General features: G+C 37.0%; 1 protein-coding gene, 1 long non-coding RNA gene and 1 pseudogene across 2 annotated transcripts in view; 2 read left to right on the top strand and 1 right to left on the bottom strand.

Moving 5' to 3' along the window:
- Nucleotides 1-17,741, top strand: part of LOC103515417 (glutamate [NMDA] receptor subunit 1) — a 59,189-nt gene that overhangs the window by 14,029 nt on the left and 27,419 nt on the right. The window contains exons 6-11 of the mRNA XM_017446668.2: nucleotides 290-403; nucleotides 3,264-3,426; nucleotides 4,628-4,850; nucleotides 11,245-11,376; nucleotides 12,019-12,179; nucleotides 16,786-17,020. Of these exons, the coding sequence (XP_017302157.1) occupies nucleotides 290-403; nucleotides 3,264-3,426; nucleotides 4,628-4,850; nucleotides 11,245-11,376; nucleotides 12,019-12,179; nucleotides 16,786-17,020 (1,028 nt within the window). The remainder of the gene's footprint in view (nucleotides 1-289; nucleotides 404-3,263; nucleotides 3,427-4,627; nucleotides 4,851-11,244; nucleotides 11,377-12,018; nucleotides 12,180-16,785; nucleotides 17,021-17,741) is intronic.
- LOC113470010 lies at nucleotides 2,904-3,022 on the bottom strand (annotated as a pseudogene).
- Nucleotides 14,742-16,553, top strand: LOC113470006. Its single transcript, XR_003393233.1, has 3 exons — nucleotides 14,742-14,884; nucleotides 15,009-15,118; nucleotides 16,460-16,553. It is a non-coding gene; the product is annotated as an uncharacterized LOC113470006 (long non-coding RNA).

Genomic DNA, 17,741 nt, shown 5'->3' with positions numbered 1-17,741 from the left:
CGTCAATATCTCGGGAACGGTTTGGAATTTCGGGTTTCGGGATTTTTTCCCAGTACCTACAAAAAATAAGGAATCCAATGGTGAAAACCGCATCTTCCTAGCTCATCTAGAAGTGGGTTATTTTTTTTTTTCATTTTGGAACTTTCATGATCCCTTTTATTACACGTGGAGTATTCTGCGGGCGGAAATTATTCCACCAAAAATCGGCCGCCATTTGGCGCCTTGGCCTTAGATTTTTTTTTTCGAGTTCTACATATGTAACAGAAAGTCGTGTGATGTTTTTTCCCAGATATGTTCTGACTTCCGCTCTGAAAGAAATGAACCAGTCTGCTGTTATCACGGAGGCTCCTCAGGATTGTGATAATTCTGGTTCTATTTGGGAAACCGGGAAAGTATTGTTTGAGTAAGCGTGTGTTCAGTTTTAAGTTGCAACAGGAAGCGTGCTGTCACAACTTGGAAACATAAAATGTGAACATTAGTATAAATCAAACGGAACAGCTAATATCGTGGTCACATATAAGTTGCATAAGCACGCTTGCGCACCCAAAGAGGTTTCGGTGGCGTTAAACACTTGCCAAAGAAGTTTTCTCGAACAAAAAAGTTGTATTTACTTGCGAGGTTGTTGCGACTTAGCCTCAAAAAAAAAAAAAAAAAAAAAAAAAAAAAAAAATATATATACCTATTTTAATAATATGATTTTTTATTAGATATATTTATTATTTTGTCTTTATTTAGTTATTATTTGTAGTTTTTATTAGCACGGTGGACTTTGAATCTGTAGGTTGGTGGTTCGAGTCCGTAGTATATTGGCTGTAGGTAACTTGCGTAATATTTCAATTTTAACCTTCTACTAAAATGAGATGTCCGACTTGCGTACTGGGTAATTTTATATTTATTATTATTATTGTTATTGTTATTATTACAGTCGAACCTGGATAAAGAGGACTCGGATAAAGAGTAAAACTGGATAAAGAGGAAAAAAATCGTGGTCCCTTCATTTTTGACCCAAAAACCTGGTTAAACAGCAAAATCGAGCCTCTATAAAGAGCAATGATTTTTTCCGGAAAAATCACGTGTTTGCAGTCACGAGCCTCTATAAAGAGCAATTTTGTTTTTCTGGACCTCTATAAAGAGCAATTTGTAGAAACTTGTATTCTGTCGAGAGCGGTTTGTTTTTCTACCCCCTTCTTTGCCTGCTGTATGAGGCTCATTTCATCAGTTTGGATCTGTTTCCTCGTGCGAGTAACGGGTTCTTTTGTTCTGGGTTTTGTTCTGGTGTTTTTTGAAAAGTGTTCCTCTATTCTTTTTGTGGATTTTGCCATCATTTTAACATGCCGAATAAAAAAGTTCCTCACAAAACGCGGTCACTCGCGGAGAAAGTCAAGATTATCGAGAAGTTTGAAGCTGGAATACGACCGAAGGACCTCATGAGAGAGAATGAGATCTCAGCAACTGCTCTGTACAAACTGATTTCAGACGGATCCCGGACCTCTATAAAGAGCAATTTGAAAATTTAGAACCTCTCTAAAGAGTAGATTATTTAAAGAGCAAACCTCTATAAAGTGCAAAATATTGCCGGTCCCTTGGATTGCTCTTTATCCAGGTTCGACTGTATTATTATTATTATTATTATTATTATTATTATTATTATTATTATTATTATTATTATTATTATTATTATTATTATTATTATTATTATTATTATTATTATTATTATTATTATTATTATTATTATTATTATTATTATTATTATTATTATTATTATTATTATTATTATTATTATTATTATTATTATTATTATTATTATTATTATTATTATTATTATTATTATTATTATTATTATTATTATTATTATTATTATTATTATTATTATTATTATTATTATTATTATTATTATTATTATTATTATTATTATTATTATTATTATTATTATTATTATTATTATTATTATTATTATTATTAAAAAACATTCCCCTGTTTTCCTAATTTTACTCATATATAAAGTCCTTTTTACTTTTTATAATTATGTTTCCTATAACCCTATACAAAAACCAATAACACATAAAAATTGATCATTTGCCCTATCACTCAAAGAAAGTTGCTCGTTTGTGAAAGTTCTTTTGGTGTGCTACCTAACCCTATCATTCCCAGAAAGTTGCTCGTTTGTGAAAGTTCTTTTGGTGTGCTACCTAACCCTGTCATTCCCAGAAAGTAGACCTTTTGCGAAAGTTCTTTTCGCGTGCTAGAATCTTTCGTGGGATGAAATAAAGGATTTTTTTTTCTGTGGGAGGAGTAGTACATTTTTAGTACGCAAGTAGTACTGTCTACCTGTAAATTTAGTACGCAAGGAATACTGCAGTACGCAAGTAGTACTGCAGTAAACACCGAGTATATTAGCGGGGAGCGACATTTGTGACAAGTATTTATGCTTATCATTATCACAATCAAAATTCCTTCGTTTTTATTAGTTAGGTAATTTATATTCTTTAGTTTAAAATCCGTTTTGTTGATAATTTTTACTTATCCACTGGTCACTTATCCGCAATTTACTTGAGCATGCAAGCGTGTTTATCCAACTTAAAACTGACCACACGCTAAGGTTAAAGAGAGCATAGAACTTTTTGCTCTCAGCTCTATGTGGTTTGAATTTGTCGCTTCCTTATAGGTACTATTTGTTAGTGGTAGAAATGTATAAACCTATGACTTTTCTCGTTTAGAAGTACTCATTTTCCCATTAATTGCGAAAGGTTTTTCCGACGAATTTTTATGGCCGATTTTACCACTGAGAATAAGTTAACAGGTTAGGTATAAGGGTTTAACGTCACTTTTAACAACTTAGGTATTCTCATGACGGGGGTTTTACCCACCATTCGGCGACTAGTCACTCGCCTCCTCAATTTAAACCTCAGCAGCACGCAGATTCTCCAGATGGTCACCCATCCAGGTACTAACCACGCGCATCGTTACTTAACTTCAGTGATCCGTGGGGAACTGGTGCATTCAACGTGCTATCGCCGCTGCGCTGGTTGAGTAAGTTAACACAGTGTCAAGGGTTTTCTTTGACGTCAGCCATTTGATTTACAGAGGCCAGTATTTCTTCAACTCTGCATAAACTGATAACTCTCTGTGGTGAGAATGGGGATTAATGGTACAATACGGGGAGGGTATTGAACAGTTTGGCATAGGTTTGGAACTTTTTTAAGAGGGTGTTTTCGCTAATTCTACTATACTAAAATATAAGTTTACCTACCCGACACTTTCAGATACATTCGCAAGCAGGTAATAATGAATGGCTACACAGGCAAAGTAGCTTTCGATGACAATGGAGACCGAATCAATGCTGAGTATGATGTTGTCAATATACAGAAACCAAGTCCCTATATTAAAGTTCTTCAGAAATCCGTCGGGAAATACTACTACAGCATAGTAAGTGCCTACTTTAGAATAGAATTTCTTTATTTTTATAAATTAATTTAATTATGTATTAAATATCTCCTAAGCTGATTTCAACCTCGATTGTACCTAATACCTAACTCAAATAGGTAGGTACTTGAAAATTAGTACCTAGGTACTACAACAAATAAGATCGGTTTGTATAAGTGGTACAAAACACATATAGGTACATTATACATAAGTATCTACAACATTGTAAAAAATTAACAATTATAGAAGAGAATATACCTGTTCAGGCCATGTGACCAGTCTTAAATTTCCTCCAAACCTCTAAAATCTGTCATATGATTATTAATTCTGACACCTCTGTGTATGAGATCATATTGCATGGAGGTATCTAGTTGTACAAGTAAACAATAGCCTCAGAATGAAATCTACCATTGTTCGAATCTTGTCGTGCCTTTTCCTTAATTTTATTCTGAATCTTATATCCTTTGCTGCGGCGTAAGTGGTTATATTGCTGATGACTTCATGAAGCCAGACATTTGTGTCCAGTATTCTCGGTGCTCAAATTTTCCCCTCCTTGATTCTAGATGACCGCGTTACCAGTTCGACAATTCGACAAATAATGTTGTAGCATTGAATATACTGTGTTGGGTTATGTTGTCATGGGTCAGGCTCCGTTGTGCTCAGTGGATGACTCGACGTCCAATACTTTCTGTGCGTTTCAGGATCCTCCTATTGAGACTGTTGCAGCTCCGGCGATGTATTCTTCTTCGGTACATAGAAACGATGATGGTTCTTATACTGTTTCTCTTCCTTTCAAGAGTAGTCCAGACGAATTGGGTGATTCGTATCATAATGCTCGCAATAGGTAAAATAGGTTCTTTGGCCTCTAGAGAAAGCTTCAATCCAATCCTGACCTGACAAGGCAAGTTCCAAGTTGAGATATGTCTTCGACGCGACGCTTCCACGCAGCGCAGTCAAGTAGTTCAAAATCTTTGAAGGATTTTTATTATTTACAGGTCCCAAGTTGTACACGGATCTCTTCTATTGTATATCCAGGTTCGACTGTATTGTGAATTGGTTTTTGCATGCAGAGAAAATTCTAGAGTGATTCGTTCAAATTTTGACTGAAAATTATTTTAGGGTAAAAGAGCTATTCTCCTCACCGATTTCCACAGAGCAGAAAGGAATATACGAGCTATGTCTTACTTTCTCCCTCCCTAAACAGGTTCACTCCAAAATGAAGTTGAAAGTTAACGAGTCCAATATAGTATGGCCTGGAACCTCAAAGAATAAACCAGAGGGTTTTATGATTCCCACCCACTTGAAAGTACTTACCATTGATGAGAAACCATTTGTCTACGTCAGAGCTTTGAATTCAGAGGGAGAAACTTGCAACCAGGATGAAATACCGTGTCCTCATTTCAATGCTTCGGAATCCATAAATGGAGGTAACTTTATTTATTTATTTAACTTCTTGTAATTTTTATCATTTTATTATTTAAGAAACTGTACTTTCTGTATGCTATAATGAGGAAGTTGTATCTTCTTAATGTGTTCGTACAGACTGGGATGAATTAACCCATTAATGTGATTAGTGGATATGTTAGGCTCAATCCCCGAATTCGCTCAATGAGCAAAAAAACCGCTTACTCCGCGGAGTAAAAAAATGCACATTGCTCAATTCCCGAAATTCGGCAATTGAGCAACTGTAAATACTTAGCTCAGTCCGCGGCCTGGATTTATGAAAAATTTCAATCGCCAAAATCGGCCATTGGCCATTGAGCATCATGTGGAAAGAGAATAAATTGCTCACTCCGCGGAGTGAAAATAAGAAATGCCAGACCGCGGATTGTGCGTTTTGAAAAATGCTCAAACCCCGATATATAATGGTATCCTATCATCGCGTCGCGTCGTCGCCCTAATTAGCACGGTGAATGACAGATGCACTCAAAAGCAATTAAAAAAGGTTCTTCGACCCAAAATTTCGACTCGAAAAAATATTCATTGGCGCTTAAAAAAAAAAAAAAAAAAAAAAAAGAAGGCGGTAAACACGGTTTTTTTATTACAAGCACAGAATACTGCATGACGGTGACGGAAAATGCCCTGAATGCGACGTGATGGACCACCCGGAACATCGCATTCTGGCATGTCGGCGAACATAATTATGAATAATAATGCCCAGCTTTTTTTCCTTCAATGTTCAATGAGTTCGCTGGGTATACTTGTTTATTAATATATTTTGCTTCTGTCACGACATTCTCACACTAAATTGAAATGCCTGACCTAGACCTATAAGCTCGTACCTATAAATACTGGAGGAATATTGGTAGGTAGTAATTCAGAAGCCATCATGACAAAAAGGAGCTGTCACAACTGAGCAGTGACCAGTGTTATTATGTATAGGGTTAGGTTAAATACAAAAAGTAGCTTTCACAAATGAGCATTGACCAGTGTTGTTATAGGGTTAGGTTAAACACAAAAAGGAGCTTTCACAAATGAGCATTGACCAGTGTTATTATAGGGTTAGGTTAAACACAAAAAGGAGCTTTCACAAATGAGCAGTGACCAGTGTTATTATAGGGTTAGGTTAAACACAAAAAGGAGCTTTCACAAATGAGCAGTGACCAGTGTTATTATAGGGTTAGGTTAAACACAAAAAGGAGCTTTCACAAATGAGCAGTGACCAGTGTTATTATAGGGTTAGGTTAAACACAAAAAGGAGCTTTCACAAATGAGCAGTGACCAGTGTTATTATAGGGTTAGGTTAAACACAAATAGAAGCTTTTACAAATGAGCAGTGACTAGTGACAAGAGGAAAACAGCTGAGAGAAACACAACAATAACAACAACAACAACACCAGCATCATCTCCAGCACAACAACGAGCTGAAAACGACACCCATGAACTATGAACAAAGTGTTCGAAAATTAGGGTTTTTTTAATGTTTTAACGTTTTTGTGACAAATTCGGTATATATTTTTTATTTTATTGTAAGATCTGTGTAAACACAAATGAGCTCTGATCTCGAAATTTGTCGCGACGACCTATGAACTCAAAGCGAGAAAGTTTTAGATAACACTTCAGTCGATCATTTAAGACCGGTTTTAGCGTCACCTATGTTAAGCTACGCCGAGCAAGGCCAATAAATGGATGGGTGACTTAAACCTTATATTGGGAATAAAGGGAGAACGGGCTCTAATCTTGATTGTAAATCATTACATGAAAGTAAAATCGAAAAATCAAATCAAGAATAATAATAAACTGAATATTAAACAAATTAGGTAGGCATATGTAGGTACTGATTTTCTCTAATCACTACGGGCTAAAAAATTCCCGGAGGGACGGACCCTGCTTGTTTAATTAACGTACTGGTTTTCTCTAATCACGATCGAATAACTGGAGGCTGAAAAATTCTCGGAGGGACGGACCCAGCTTGTTCTAATTTTTCCCGAAGACATATTTGATTCTTAGGAGGTACATATACATATAGGTAATAAAAAAAATGCAAGACAAGTTAAAAAAAAAGTCTGTAAGTGTTATTTGTTCATGCCCATAAATTCATATGGTGTTTATCTGATCGGCCTCTGGCCGCTGGCAAAGATGGCTATGTATAGGTATTTTAAAACGGGGCGGGGAATACTATATGCATTCGAGGTCACGTAATGAACGTAGGTATAAAAAGGTGTGGACTTAATAACACTGTTCACTGCTCATTTGTGAAAGCTTCTTTTTGTGTTTAACCTAACCCTGTAATAACACTGGTCACTAATTAGACTTACTTTATCATGGACACTCGTTGCTATCTTGAAAGCCCAGAAGAGGTTAGGTAGTAGAACAGCCGCGGGGTAGACAGTAAAGTAGTAAACAGAAAAAAGACGGAAGACCACGCGAAGACCGAAGGATACGAAAACGAAACGTTACACAGATCTTACAATAAAATAAAAAATATATACCGAATTTGTCACAAAAACGTTAAAACATTAAAAAAACCCTAATTTTCGAACACTTTGTTCATAGTTCATGGGTGTCGTTTTCAGCTCGTTGTTGTGCTGGAGATGATGCTGGTGTTGTTGTTGTTGTTGTTGTTGTTGTTGTTGTTGTTGTTGTTGTTGTTGTTGTTGTTGTTGTTGTTGTTGTTTGTTGTGTTTCTCTCAGCTGTTTTCCTCTTGTCACTGGTCACTGCTCATTTGTAAAAGCTTCTATTTGTGTTTAACCTAACCCTATAATAACACTGGTCACTGCTCATTTGTAAAAGCTTCTTTTTGTGTTTAACCTAACCCTATAATAACACTGGTCACTGCTCATTTGTGAAAGCTCCTTTTTGTGTTTAACCTAACCCTATAACTACAACAAATAAGATCGGTTTGTATAAGTGGTACAAAACACATATAGGTACATTATACATAGGTATCTACAACATTGTAAACGTAAGTCGTGTGATGTTCACACCAGATATTTTGACTTGTTTTTGCGCCCGTTTCAGAGAACCACCCAAATACATCTTTTCGAGCTCTTTCCAACGATATATAATACTTACTCGAAAAGTCGATTTTTAGTCCGTCCTTCCTTTATTAAATTACAAGAGTAATAATAAAAGGTATAGTGGACGGACTATTGTATTCGCTTCGGTGTCGTCTGTGTAAAACTTTCTCGCTTTGAGTTCATAGGTCGTCGCGACAAATTTCAAGATCAGAGCTCATTTGTGTGAAAAAATTGAAAAAAATCCCCCAAAAACCAGTTTTTTTGGTTTTTTGACTTTAAGATTTTCTGGACAAAATTTGAACCACCATTTTCGTGTTCCTGGTAAAAAGACCTTTAATTTGATATATAGGTCGACTAGGTTTGGATAAGTCCTTCTATGGGCACAGACTGACAGACCGACAGACGACACCGAAGCGAATACAATAGTCCGTCCCTTATACCTTTTTATTACTTTCTATTACTACAGTATAGCGGAGCTATACTAGTAATGAAAGTATTGCAATCGGTCCAAATTTTCAAAATCGGGAAATGGGTGGAAATATCCGTTTTGGGGTCCCCTGATTCCAAAAAAGTGGTTTTTCATGGTCTGTACGTATGTATGTACGTATGTACGTACGTACGTATGTGTGTACTACAGGTTTAATTGGGAAATTTTGAAGAGGTGGTATACAAAATATCTCAAGAACGGTGTGTCCTAGAGCGATGAAATTTGGTATGCTATCCCGGTATGGTCCAAGGACGCGACTGTAACAATTTGGTAAAAATCGGACAGTCACTCATCCAGATATCAACCAAAGTCAATGTTGCTTCAAACTTCGGACTTAGAAAAATTTTCAAAAAAAAAAAAAAACCTTAGTAGCAAATGGCATTTCCTGCATATACATCTACTCGTATTCTTCACCAAAAAACATTAATGAATCCATGCCAAACTTCTCACCCTTGCATCAAACTCTAATGAGATAGAAAGTATACGTTTACTTCAACTTCAAAGTTTAGCGACCAAAGAGCACAGGGGAACCAAAACCACGGCGCGAATACCTCTTCTTCGTTATATTAATTAAAAATAATGACCACCAAAATGTTGTATTTAATAAGCTAATAAATATAAATTTGGAGAACAATAAAATACTTACGGTAGTTACCCGGAGCGATATTCCTGGGTTATCAGCACACAAACTCCGATTATTCACACAAACCCGAACTTCGCGAATATCTCTCTTCTTTATCTGAGACACATTCTTAAGATTTACCTTGTTTTTTTTTTTCCCCAAGAAGCTCTAATCGTAGCCCATTGTCCTCATTTTGGAGAATAAGCTTCGCATTAATCTAACAATAAAGATTTTTGCTACTCTAAAACCGTTTGAACGAGCTTTGTTGATTAACTATCGATATAGTAGTCTGAAATTGGTAAGGCAAACTTTGTTAATATTCGGATCATCTACCAAAAGAGAATAATATGTAGATAGGTATTCACTCAATTTAGAAACTTTTTGTCATAAGATACCTGCATAACTATAAATACATAATTATGGTACATTCAATCAATTTCGTTGATCAATATTTGAACTTAAACAAGCTGATGAAAATCAGTTGTTTCGGAAGCTTTAAATAATAATAACCAATTCTCACTCTGGTTAGTACTACTTCCTCATATTTACTATTGCAATCTGATACATTCCAGGGCCCAATTGTTGGTTTTATGCGCTTCAGTTTGTTATTGATTAATTCTGTCCAGGATTTTTGCCATTTTTCAAGAAGATACTTTTTACCAACTGGAATGAGGTCGGCAGGAGAACTTAGATTAACAATTTCAGCACCATCGAGTTGTCTACTCACAGGTGTAGTTAGTTATCTTTACAAAATGACAGGAATTGGAGGAGCCATATGCTGAACACACCACCATTTTTGAATCACCAGACTCTCAGCTTTCTAATACACAAAATTAAAATGACTTATGTAAACTTTTAAGAAAAAAAAAACTGTTCAAATAATAATGTAGGTAATAGGAGAATATACTCGTAAAGTAAAACGATTTATGCAGAGTAATTTAGAAAATGCTATCGTTTGTTGCCAACAAACAGCTGCTCATAAGTTTAAGTACAAGTAGGTGAAAGAAAATCAGACAAGTGTGGGTCGTACATCTTACATAAGTATAGGTATAATAATAATAAATAATAATAATAATAATAATAATAATAATAATAATAATAATAATAATAATAATAATAATAATAATAATAATAATAATAATAATAATAATAATAATAATACAGCCATATCGATCTCTTACGAGATGCGGCCTTCTCAAGAAATTTGTAGATTATGATGCCAAGTAATTATGTAGATTACGCTTCCAGAATTCGCGGTCTTGAGCGGATTTTTGCCAGTTCTTTCCAACTACTCCTTTCAAATCTTTGTCCCATCGGTTATCAAAGTCGTCCTATAAATAGGTACAACAAGTACCTATACAATAAGTTTACACCCTTTGGAGTCTTTGGACACCCAAAAATGGTGACTTGCAAAAAGTTAGTCAGGTAGGTTTTTACCGAAAAGACAGGCTGCAGGTTCAAGAGGTAAGAAGACAGGCTAGAGACTGGGCTGCAGGCCATTTTCTCTCCTAAAAAACAGAATTTTCATTTTCTCTCCTAGAAAGTAGGTAGTGCAAAATGTTCTCTGAGGAATTCCCCCCCCCCCCCCCCCTGGGGAATATTGTATTCGCTTCGGTGTCGTCTGTGTGTCTGTGTCTGTCTGTGTGTCTGCAAATTTTGTCCAGAAAACCATAAAGCCAAAAAACCAGAAAAATGGTTTTGGGAGATTTTTTTCACATTTTCTCACACAAATGAGCTCATCTTGAAATTTGTCGCGACGACCTATAAACTCAAAGCGAGAAAGTTTTAGAGAACACTTCAGTCGTTAATTTAAGACGGGTTTTAGAGTCCCCTATGTTAAGTTACGCCGAGCAAGGCCAAAAAATGGATGGGTGACTTAAAAGGAATAAGGGGAGAACGGGCTCTAGTCTTGATTTTAAATCATTACATGACAGTAAAATCAAAAATCAAAGCAATAATAATAAACTGAATATTAAACAAATTAGGTAGGTGCATAGATACTGATTTTCTTTAACCACGATCGAACAAACTACGGGCTAAAAAATTCCCGGAGGGACGGGCCCAGCTTGTTGAACTTGGTCCGCTCGGACTTTTACACTTTTACCCACCCATTTATATTATTAAGGGGAAACTCATATTTTTTAAGGTTAAGGGATACAAGGTTACAAGGTGTGCAGACCTACCTGTACAGAAAAATTCCGTATAAAAATTGTATGTTCTCTGTAAAAAAAAAAATACAATGCAATTCTAGGTAAAATGCAATGTTGCAAAGGATTTTGTATGGATTTATTGCGCGAGTTATCAAGGACAATAAACTTTACATACAGTTTGGCCCTATCCCCGGATGGACAATTTGGAAGTTACATAATCAAGAACACGACAGGTAAATTATTTATTAAAAATACCTAATACCTACTAATAAAAAAAAGATGAGTGTTTCACCGCCGTTTTTATTTCGTAGCAATGAAACAACTGCTACATTAGACACATGTGGTCTGTGTCGTAGTATGCCCATCCCGTAGTATGCCTCTCATCAGATGGGCGAGAAGAGACACAATACTTCCCATTTAGGTGCTGGGTCAACACGAGAACACCAGAAAGTAACCCGTTGAAATATTTGCAATCGAAAAACGAGTACAAACTTTTGTCGATGGTGGGATTCGAACCCGGGACCTTCTGCATGGCAAGCAAGCACGTTACCACTGGATGTCAATGGTGGGATTCGAACCCGGGACCTTCTGCATAGGAAGCAAGCGCGTTACCACTGGACCAACCGTGACCTTAACAAAATTACAAGTGGAGTAAAAAATGTGGCTTTGGGTTGGGCGATGTTTGTCCAGGGGCCGGTTCGATATGAGGGGGCGTCAGCATGAACAAGTAGCTGTATTCGTTTTGAGGGTTCCTCAATTTATTGTACCTTTTTTTTATTATGTTAAGGCGGTCTCTTCCTGATCCTTGATGTGCCGCGTCCATTTTAGTTTAGGACTATTGTACTATTGTATCTAGGTATGTCCTTCTTCTTCAGGAGGTGGCGGAAAGAAAGAATGGACAGGTTTGATCGGAGAGCTGGTTAATGAGAGAGCTGATATGATTGTAGCACCCTTGACTATAAATCCGGAGAGAGCTGAGTTTATTGAATTCAGCAAACCTTTTAAATATCAAGGAATAACTATACTGGAAAAGAAGGTAATGTACATTTTGAATTTCAAGTAACATTTTTCCTTCAAGTAGGTATGTACCTGTATCTCTTCCAGTACCTATCTAAATGTGAAAAATAGGCCAAGTTCCTCCTCCCAAAAAAATCCCCCCTCCCAAAAAAATAACGTATTGGCCAAGGAAAGAGATGATATAAAAAAATGTCCAAGTTCTTTGTGGGATTCCAACTTTTCTTTCCCCTTAGAGGTACAGGTACTCAAGTAAGAACCTACTTAAAAATGTAGGTAGGTATACGTATTACCTATTTAAATACCTCCTCTACCTACTAACAGGCCATGCACTTTTCAAAACTACCACGTCTTTTTCAGACTTGGCAATGTTTTGTTTTTGGTAGTCCTCTCGCCTCACCATCGATGCAGAGGGAAACCATGACACATACAGCGGGGTACAGGGGTAACCTCTGAAAATTTTCAGTTTCGAAAAATAAATCCCTCGGGACGTTGTTACCGATACAAGATCAAGCAACAACAAACTGAAGAAATCGACAACTTCGACCAGTGTAGTTGGCCAGTGCATTGAATTTGTTTCTGCGGTTGTCCCTAGCAACGAATTGAATTTCTTTTTTGTTCAACGTACCTACTTGTTGTGAAAGTACAGGGTGCGAACAAACAATTTCACTATTTTTTGTTGTAAACATCATAAATAGACTGTTCACACCGAAACAATTAATTTGATACCCCACTTGATAGGATTTCAAGGGAGCAACAATTACTCAGCATACAGGGGTGGGGGGCCCTACGAGGGCAATTTTTTTGCGATTTCACTTTTTTGTTGTTGTAAACATCATAAATAGACTGTCCACACCGAAACAATTCATTTGATACCCCACTTGATAGAATTTCAAAGGAGCAACAATTACACAGGTTTAACCCCCAGGGGTGGGGGTTAAACCAGTAGTAAAATTTTTCGGATTTTTTCGATATAATCCTTAAATAACATACCATTTTCTATTATTTTCTCAAATTTCAAGTCTCTACCTTGAGTCAGTAGTAAAATTAGCGATTTTCAAACCGTTTTTTCTACCCCTTCCGGTAAGGCTAGAACTTCGGAATTTCGCAGGTATAATAAGGAAGTATAGGTTAACATATGGTCCAAATTTCGTGAGATTACATTGAAAATTGACGGAGTTATGATAGGGGTAAAAATGCGTCGAAATGCTTCGTGCATATTGTATATTTTTTCAAGCTTATCTCACATTGAATAGAAGAGAAAGTGTGGAAACTCGAGCAGTTGCATGGTACATGCCGCTTGAGAGCGCCACCGGTCAATGATGTGCTCTTTTTAGTCCGTCCTTCCTTTATTAAATAACCTACAATAGTAATAACAAAAGGTATAGGGACGGACTATTGTATTCGCTTCATTGCATGGTACATGCCGCTTGAGAGCGCCACCGGTCAATGATGGGACTAGATTGTGCTCTTTTTAGTCCGTCCTTCCTTTATTAAATAACCTACAATAGTAATAACAAAAGGTATAGGGACGGACTATTGTATTCGCTTCGGTGTCTGTCTGTCTGTTCTGTTCCCATAGAAGGACTTATCCAAACCTGGTCGACCTGTGGTTTTTGGGGGATTTTTTTCACATTTTCTCACACAAATGAGCTCATCTTGAAATTTGTCGCGACAACCTATGAACTCAAAGCGAGAAAGTTTTAGATAACACTTCAGTCGTTAATTTAAGACCGGTTTTAGCCTGTTCTGTTCCCATAGAAGGACTTATCCAAACCTGGTCGACCTGTGGTTTTTGGGGGATTTTTTTCACATTTTCTCGGAACGATTGAGGGCCGAAATTTTTGGAAAGGAACTTGGCCTTATTTTTTACATTTATGTTTTTGGTGGGATAGTAATAGCCTACTGCTAAAGTAAATGGACTTTTCAGTCCTATGCGAGCAGTATAAATAAGCACTGCTATTATTATTATTATTATTATTATTATTAAACGTAAAATTCCATAAAGGCGAACGCGAATCTCAAGATTCGCAACAGGGGGGTGGATGCTCCAAATTTTCGGAGTCTGGTCTACAACAGTACAGGAGAAAAAAAAATGAAGTTACTCGAAAGGAGGGGTGGCCGGGACCCCTCGACTGCAATTTTTCGGAGTCTGACGTACAGTAAAGGAGAAAAATGAAACTCAAGGGAGGGGGTGTTAATAATAATAATAGTAGTGCTTATTTTATACTGCTCGAATAGGAGTTAGGACTGAAAAGTCCCTTTACTCTATCAAAGCACCCGCTTGCGACCTGCTTTGATGCGGCGTGAACCTGTATCAAATTTCAGCAAAATCGGACCATGCAATCGCTTGATTCAAACAAACAAAAAACATCTAAACCAAATAGAAAACGGTCGAGTTAAAATATAGACCTTCACTTCGTTCGGTCAATTACTTACGCTTGTTATTACAAACACATAATTTATCAAAGACATCCTAAGGCACTATAATTATCTTCCAACAGTAAAGCGACACTATTAGACTCTATTTAGCAGAATTGTGTTTTATACCCGTATAGATTCAGATTTTAAACTTTCACCATTGTTTAAACTCATTTTTTGTTACCCTTTCAGTTCTGTACAAGAAAAAGAAATTTTCAATTTTGATTTCCTTATTTTCCTGCCTACTTAATCTAATAGATAGGTACTAACCTACCTTTTATCTGAAATATTACTTTCAATTCACAGGTAAGTCTTCCACACTTAATTTTTTTTGTTAAATTTCCTTTTACTGTTGGTTTCAAAAAATGAAAATTACATTAATGTTCATAAAGAGTTCCATGCTACTTTGTACTTCTTTCCTTGCTTCAAGGGCTCCCAAAATTAGGGCGTGTAAGAGAAAGCCACTCACGGGGGAAATAATGCCGAGGACAATCATCGGAGAGAGGAGGCAATGCCGGAACGACGAACGCCTAACTACATGTATGTATATCGTTTTGGTTTTACCATCCACCTCAACAGCGAGTGACGACCGTACCTATCCCGTGTGCGGTAGACGTTGCAAGACGAGAGTCATCTCAGGAGCTGGAACAGGAGTTCAAAGCCGGACCTCATCGCCCCGACAAAAGTCTGCAAATCATGTATGTCTGTCTGTCTGTTACGCTGAAATAGACCTTTTTTGTCCTCTTTTCTCGAGAAAACGGCTCGATTTTGATTAAAAAAAAAAAAAAAAAAAAAAAAAAGCATTCTGATGCTCATACCTAACTCACTCACACAGCAGCATAACCCTCACTTGTTTAACATAGGAGGGGTGCTAAGTAATAATGTTAGCGTTTCTAATTTTAAAGAAATAATAGATGTGAGTATAAATTCCGTACTATTACCTACGTCGCCACTTAAGTCCAGCCACTCACTATCAGGTAGACCTGACAGTTACACCTGATCAGGTCCGCTCGTCAGGCCTACCTGATACCTGATGAGCACACACACTATCAGGTAGACCTGACAGGCGGTCCTGATCAGTTGTACCTGTCAGTTTATTTTACCTGAGGGTGTGTTTATGTACCGGGTTGAGATAGGCCATTCCCGTCCTTTCTTGGCGTGTGGAAAATGATGTGGTAACTTAACACAGCCTTCATGAGCGTTTAAAGTTGGCGGGAAATTCGATTTTTTTTTCCGCAACTTGTACAATCTGAATTCATTTTTTACTTTTTATCTCGAGTTTGCACGTTTATATTATACTTTTCATTTATACGTTAAATTTAAAGTATGATCGACTACTCACTCGAACTTTTGCGGATCACGGTTTTCGCGGAAATGGAGGAGTAGAATATACGTTAAATTTAAAGTATGATCGACTACTCACTCGAACTTTTGCGGATCACGGTTTTCGCGGAAATGGAGGAGTAGAATACAAGATGGAAACGCCGACCCCAAATAGAATTGGGATAAGGTGGAGTAAAAGAAGAAGAAGAAGAGGAAGAAGAAGAAGAAGAAGACCGGAGTATTGTGTGATAGAAAGATGAACTTGAGGATAAAAGGAAACATAGGAATCATAGGATAAGGAAAGCAAAGAAGAAGAAGACCGGAGTATTGTGTGATAGAAAGATGAACTTGAGGATAAAAGGAAACATAGGAATCATAGGATAAGGAAAGCAAAAATGTGTAGATATGTTTGGGTCTAGGACTCGGTATTTTAACAGTCATGTTCCCCGTGAGTTCTGAACAATAAAATTAATTCCATTAGTTAATATGTTTCTTAGGTAGGTACTTGAGTTGGTTTTACCCATGTCTTGACTCAATGGATTTTCCCTTTATTTTCAGATCCATTCTTGGGGCAATAACTTAAGACAGTAACCCATTTTCGTCAAAGCAAAATGGCGAGGTTAATTTCGATCACTGGGTTGATGATATTGTTTTTGGCAGGTTTCGACCGTTTTTTTGGCGGCTTTCAGCTATACCGACTAAACGATTAGAGATATTGTAAAAGTTAAGGTGAAAGAACACTCAAATAAGCATAATTTAATAGGATAAGGAAAGTCGTGTGATGTTCACACCAGATTTTTTGAAGTAGGGAACAACAAAATAAAAATAAACATTGCGAAGAAATTTTTTACATGTTTGATCTGAAAACGTTTCTCTGATTTCAGCCATCTCGCTCTTCAACTTTGGTATCTTTCTTGCAACCATTCAGTAATACGTTATGGATTTTAGTCATGGTGTCAGTTCACGTTGTAGCTTTGGTTCTATACTTGTTAGATCGCTTCTCCCCATTTGGAAGATTCAGGTTATCCAATTCTGACAACACAGAAGAAGATGCTTTGAATTTGTCATCCGCCATTTGGTTTGCTTGGGGAGTTTTACTCAATAGTGGAATCGGGGAAGGTATTATATTGTTGGCTTCTTTTTAGCATGTTTTACCTATCACATTTTAAGTGATATGACAATCGTATTAAAGCTGGCCATTGGCGATCATTCCAACAATCAAAATGACGTGCTAGCACGTCAATGGCCCGACGTAAATGTAGAAACCGTACCTCCGCGATTTTATATATGCTACCGGCAAGCTATATAATTCCGACATTCTATGTAATACCTATAGTCATTCCATGAAATGCCTAGCGTTCTTTAAGGTGGATTTCCACCAACGCGACTTACGCGACCTCTGTCGTGCGACATTGTCGCGCGACGTGACCTGTTTTCACTTGCAACATTTGTCGCGCGACGTGACCTGTTAAAAATTAAAGCACTCCCCGACAAAATCGCGCGACATGGTCGCGCGACGTGACCTGTTTTCACTTGCAATTAAAAAATATTTTAATTTATTTTTTTTTTAAGCTGTGTATTCAACGTGATATAGGGTGATAAAAATTATATAAAAAAAATTAAAATTTTATTAAAATTAAAGCACTCCCACTCATAATAAAAAACAAACTAAAATGAAGAGTCGCGCGACACGTTTCCACTGGCATTGCTACGCGACATTCCTTTGATCCGGACTGACTTTCATCGGATAGAAGTCGCATGGTCGCACGACTTTTTTTCGTGTCGCGCGACACGTTTCCACTATGCGATTTTTGCCGCGCGACCCTGTCGCGCGGCAAAA

This window comes from Diaphorina citri, unplaced genomic scaffold, assembly GCF_000475195.1.
Source record: "Diaphorina citri unplaced genomic scaffold, Diaci psyllid genome assembly version 1.1 scaffold1335, whole genome shotgun sequence".
NCBI lineage: Eukaryota > Metazoa > Arthropoda > Insecta > Hemiptera > Psyllidae > Diaphorina > Diaphorina citri.
Note: the sequence above shows the minus strand (reverse complement) of the source record. Positions and strands in the feature narration are given on the sequence as shown.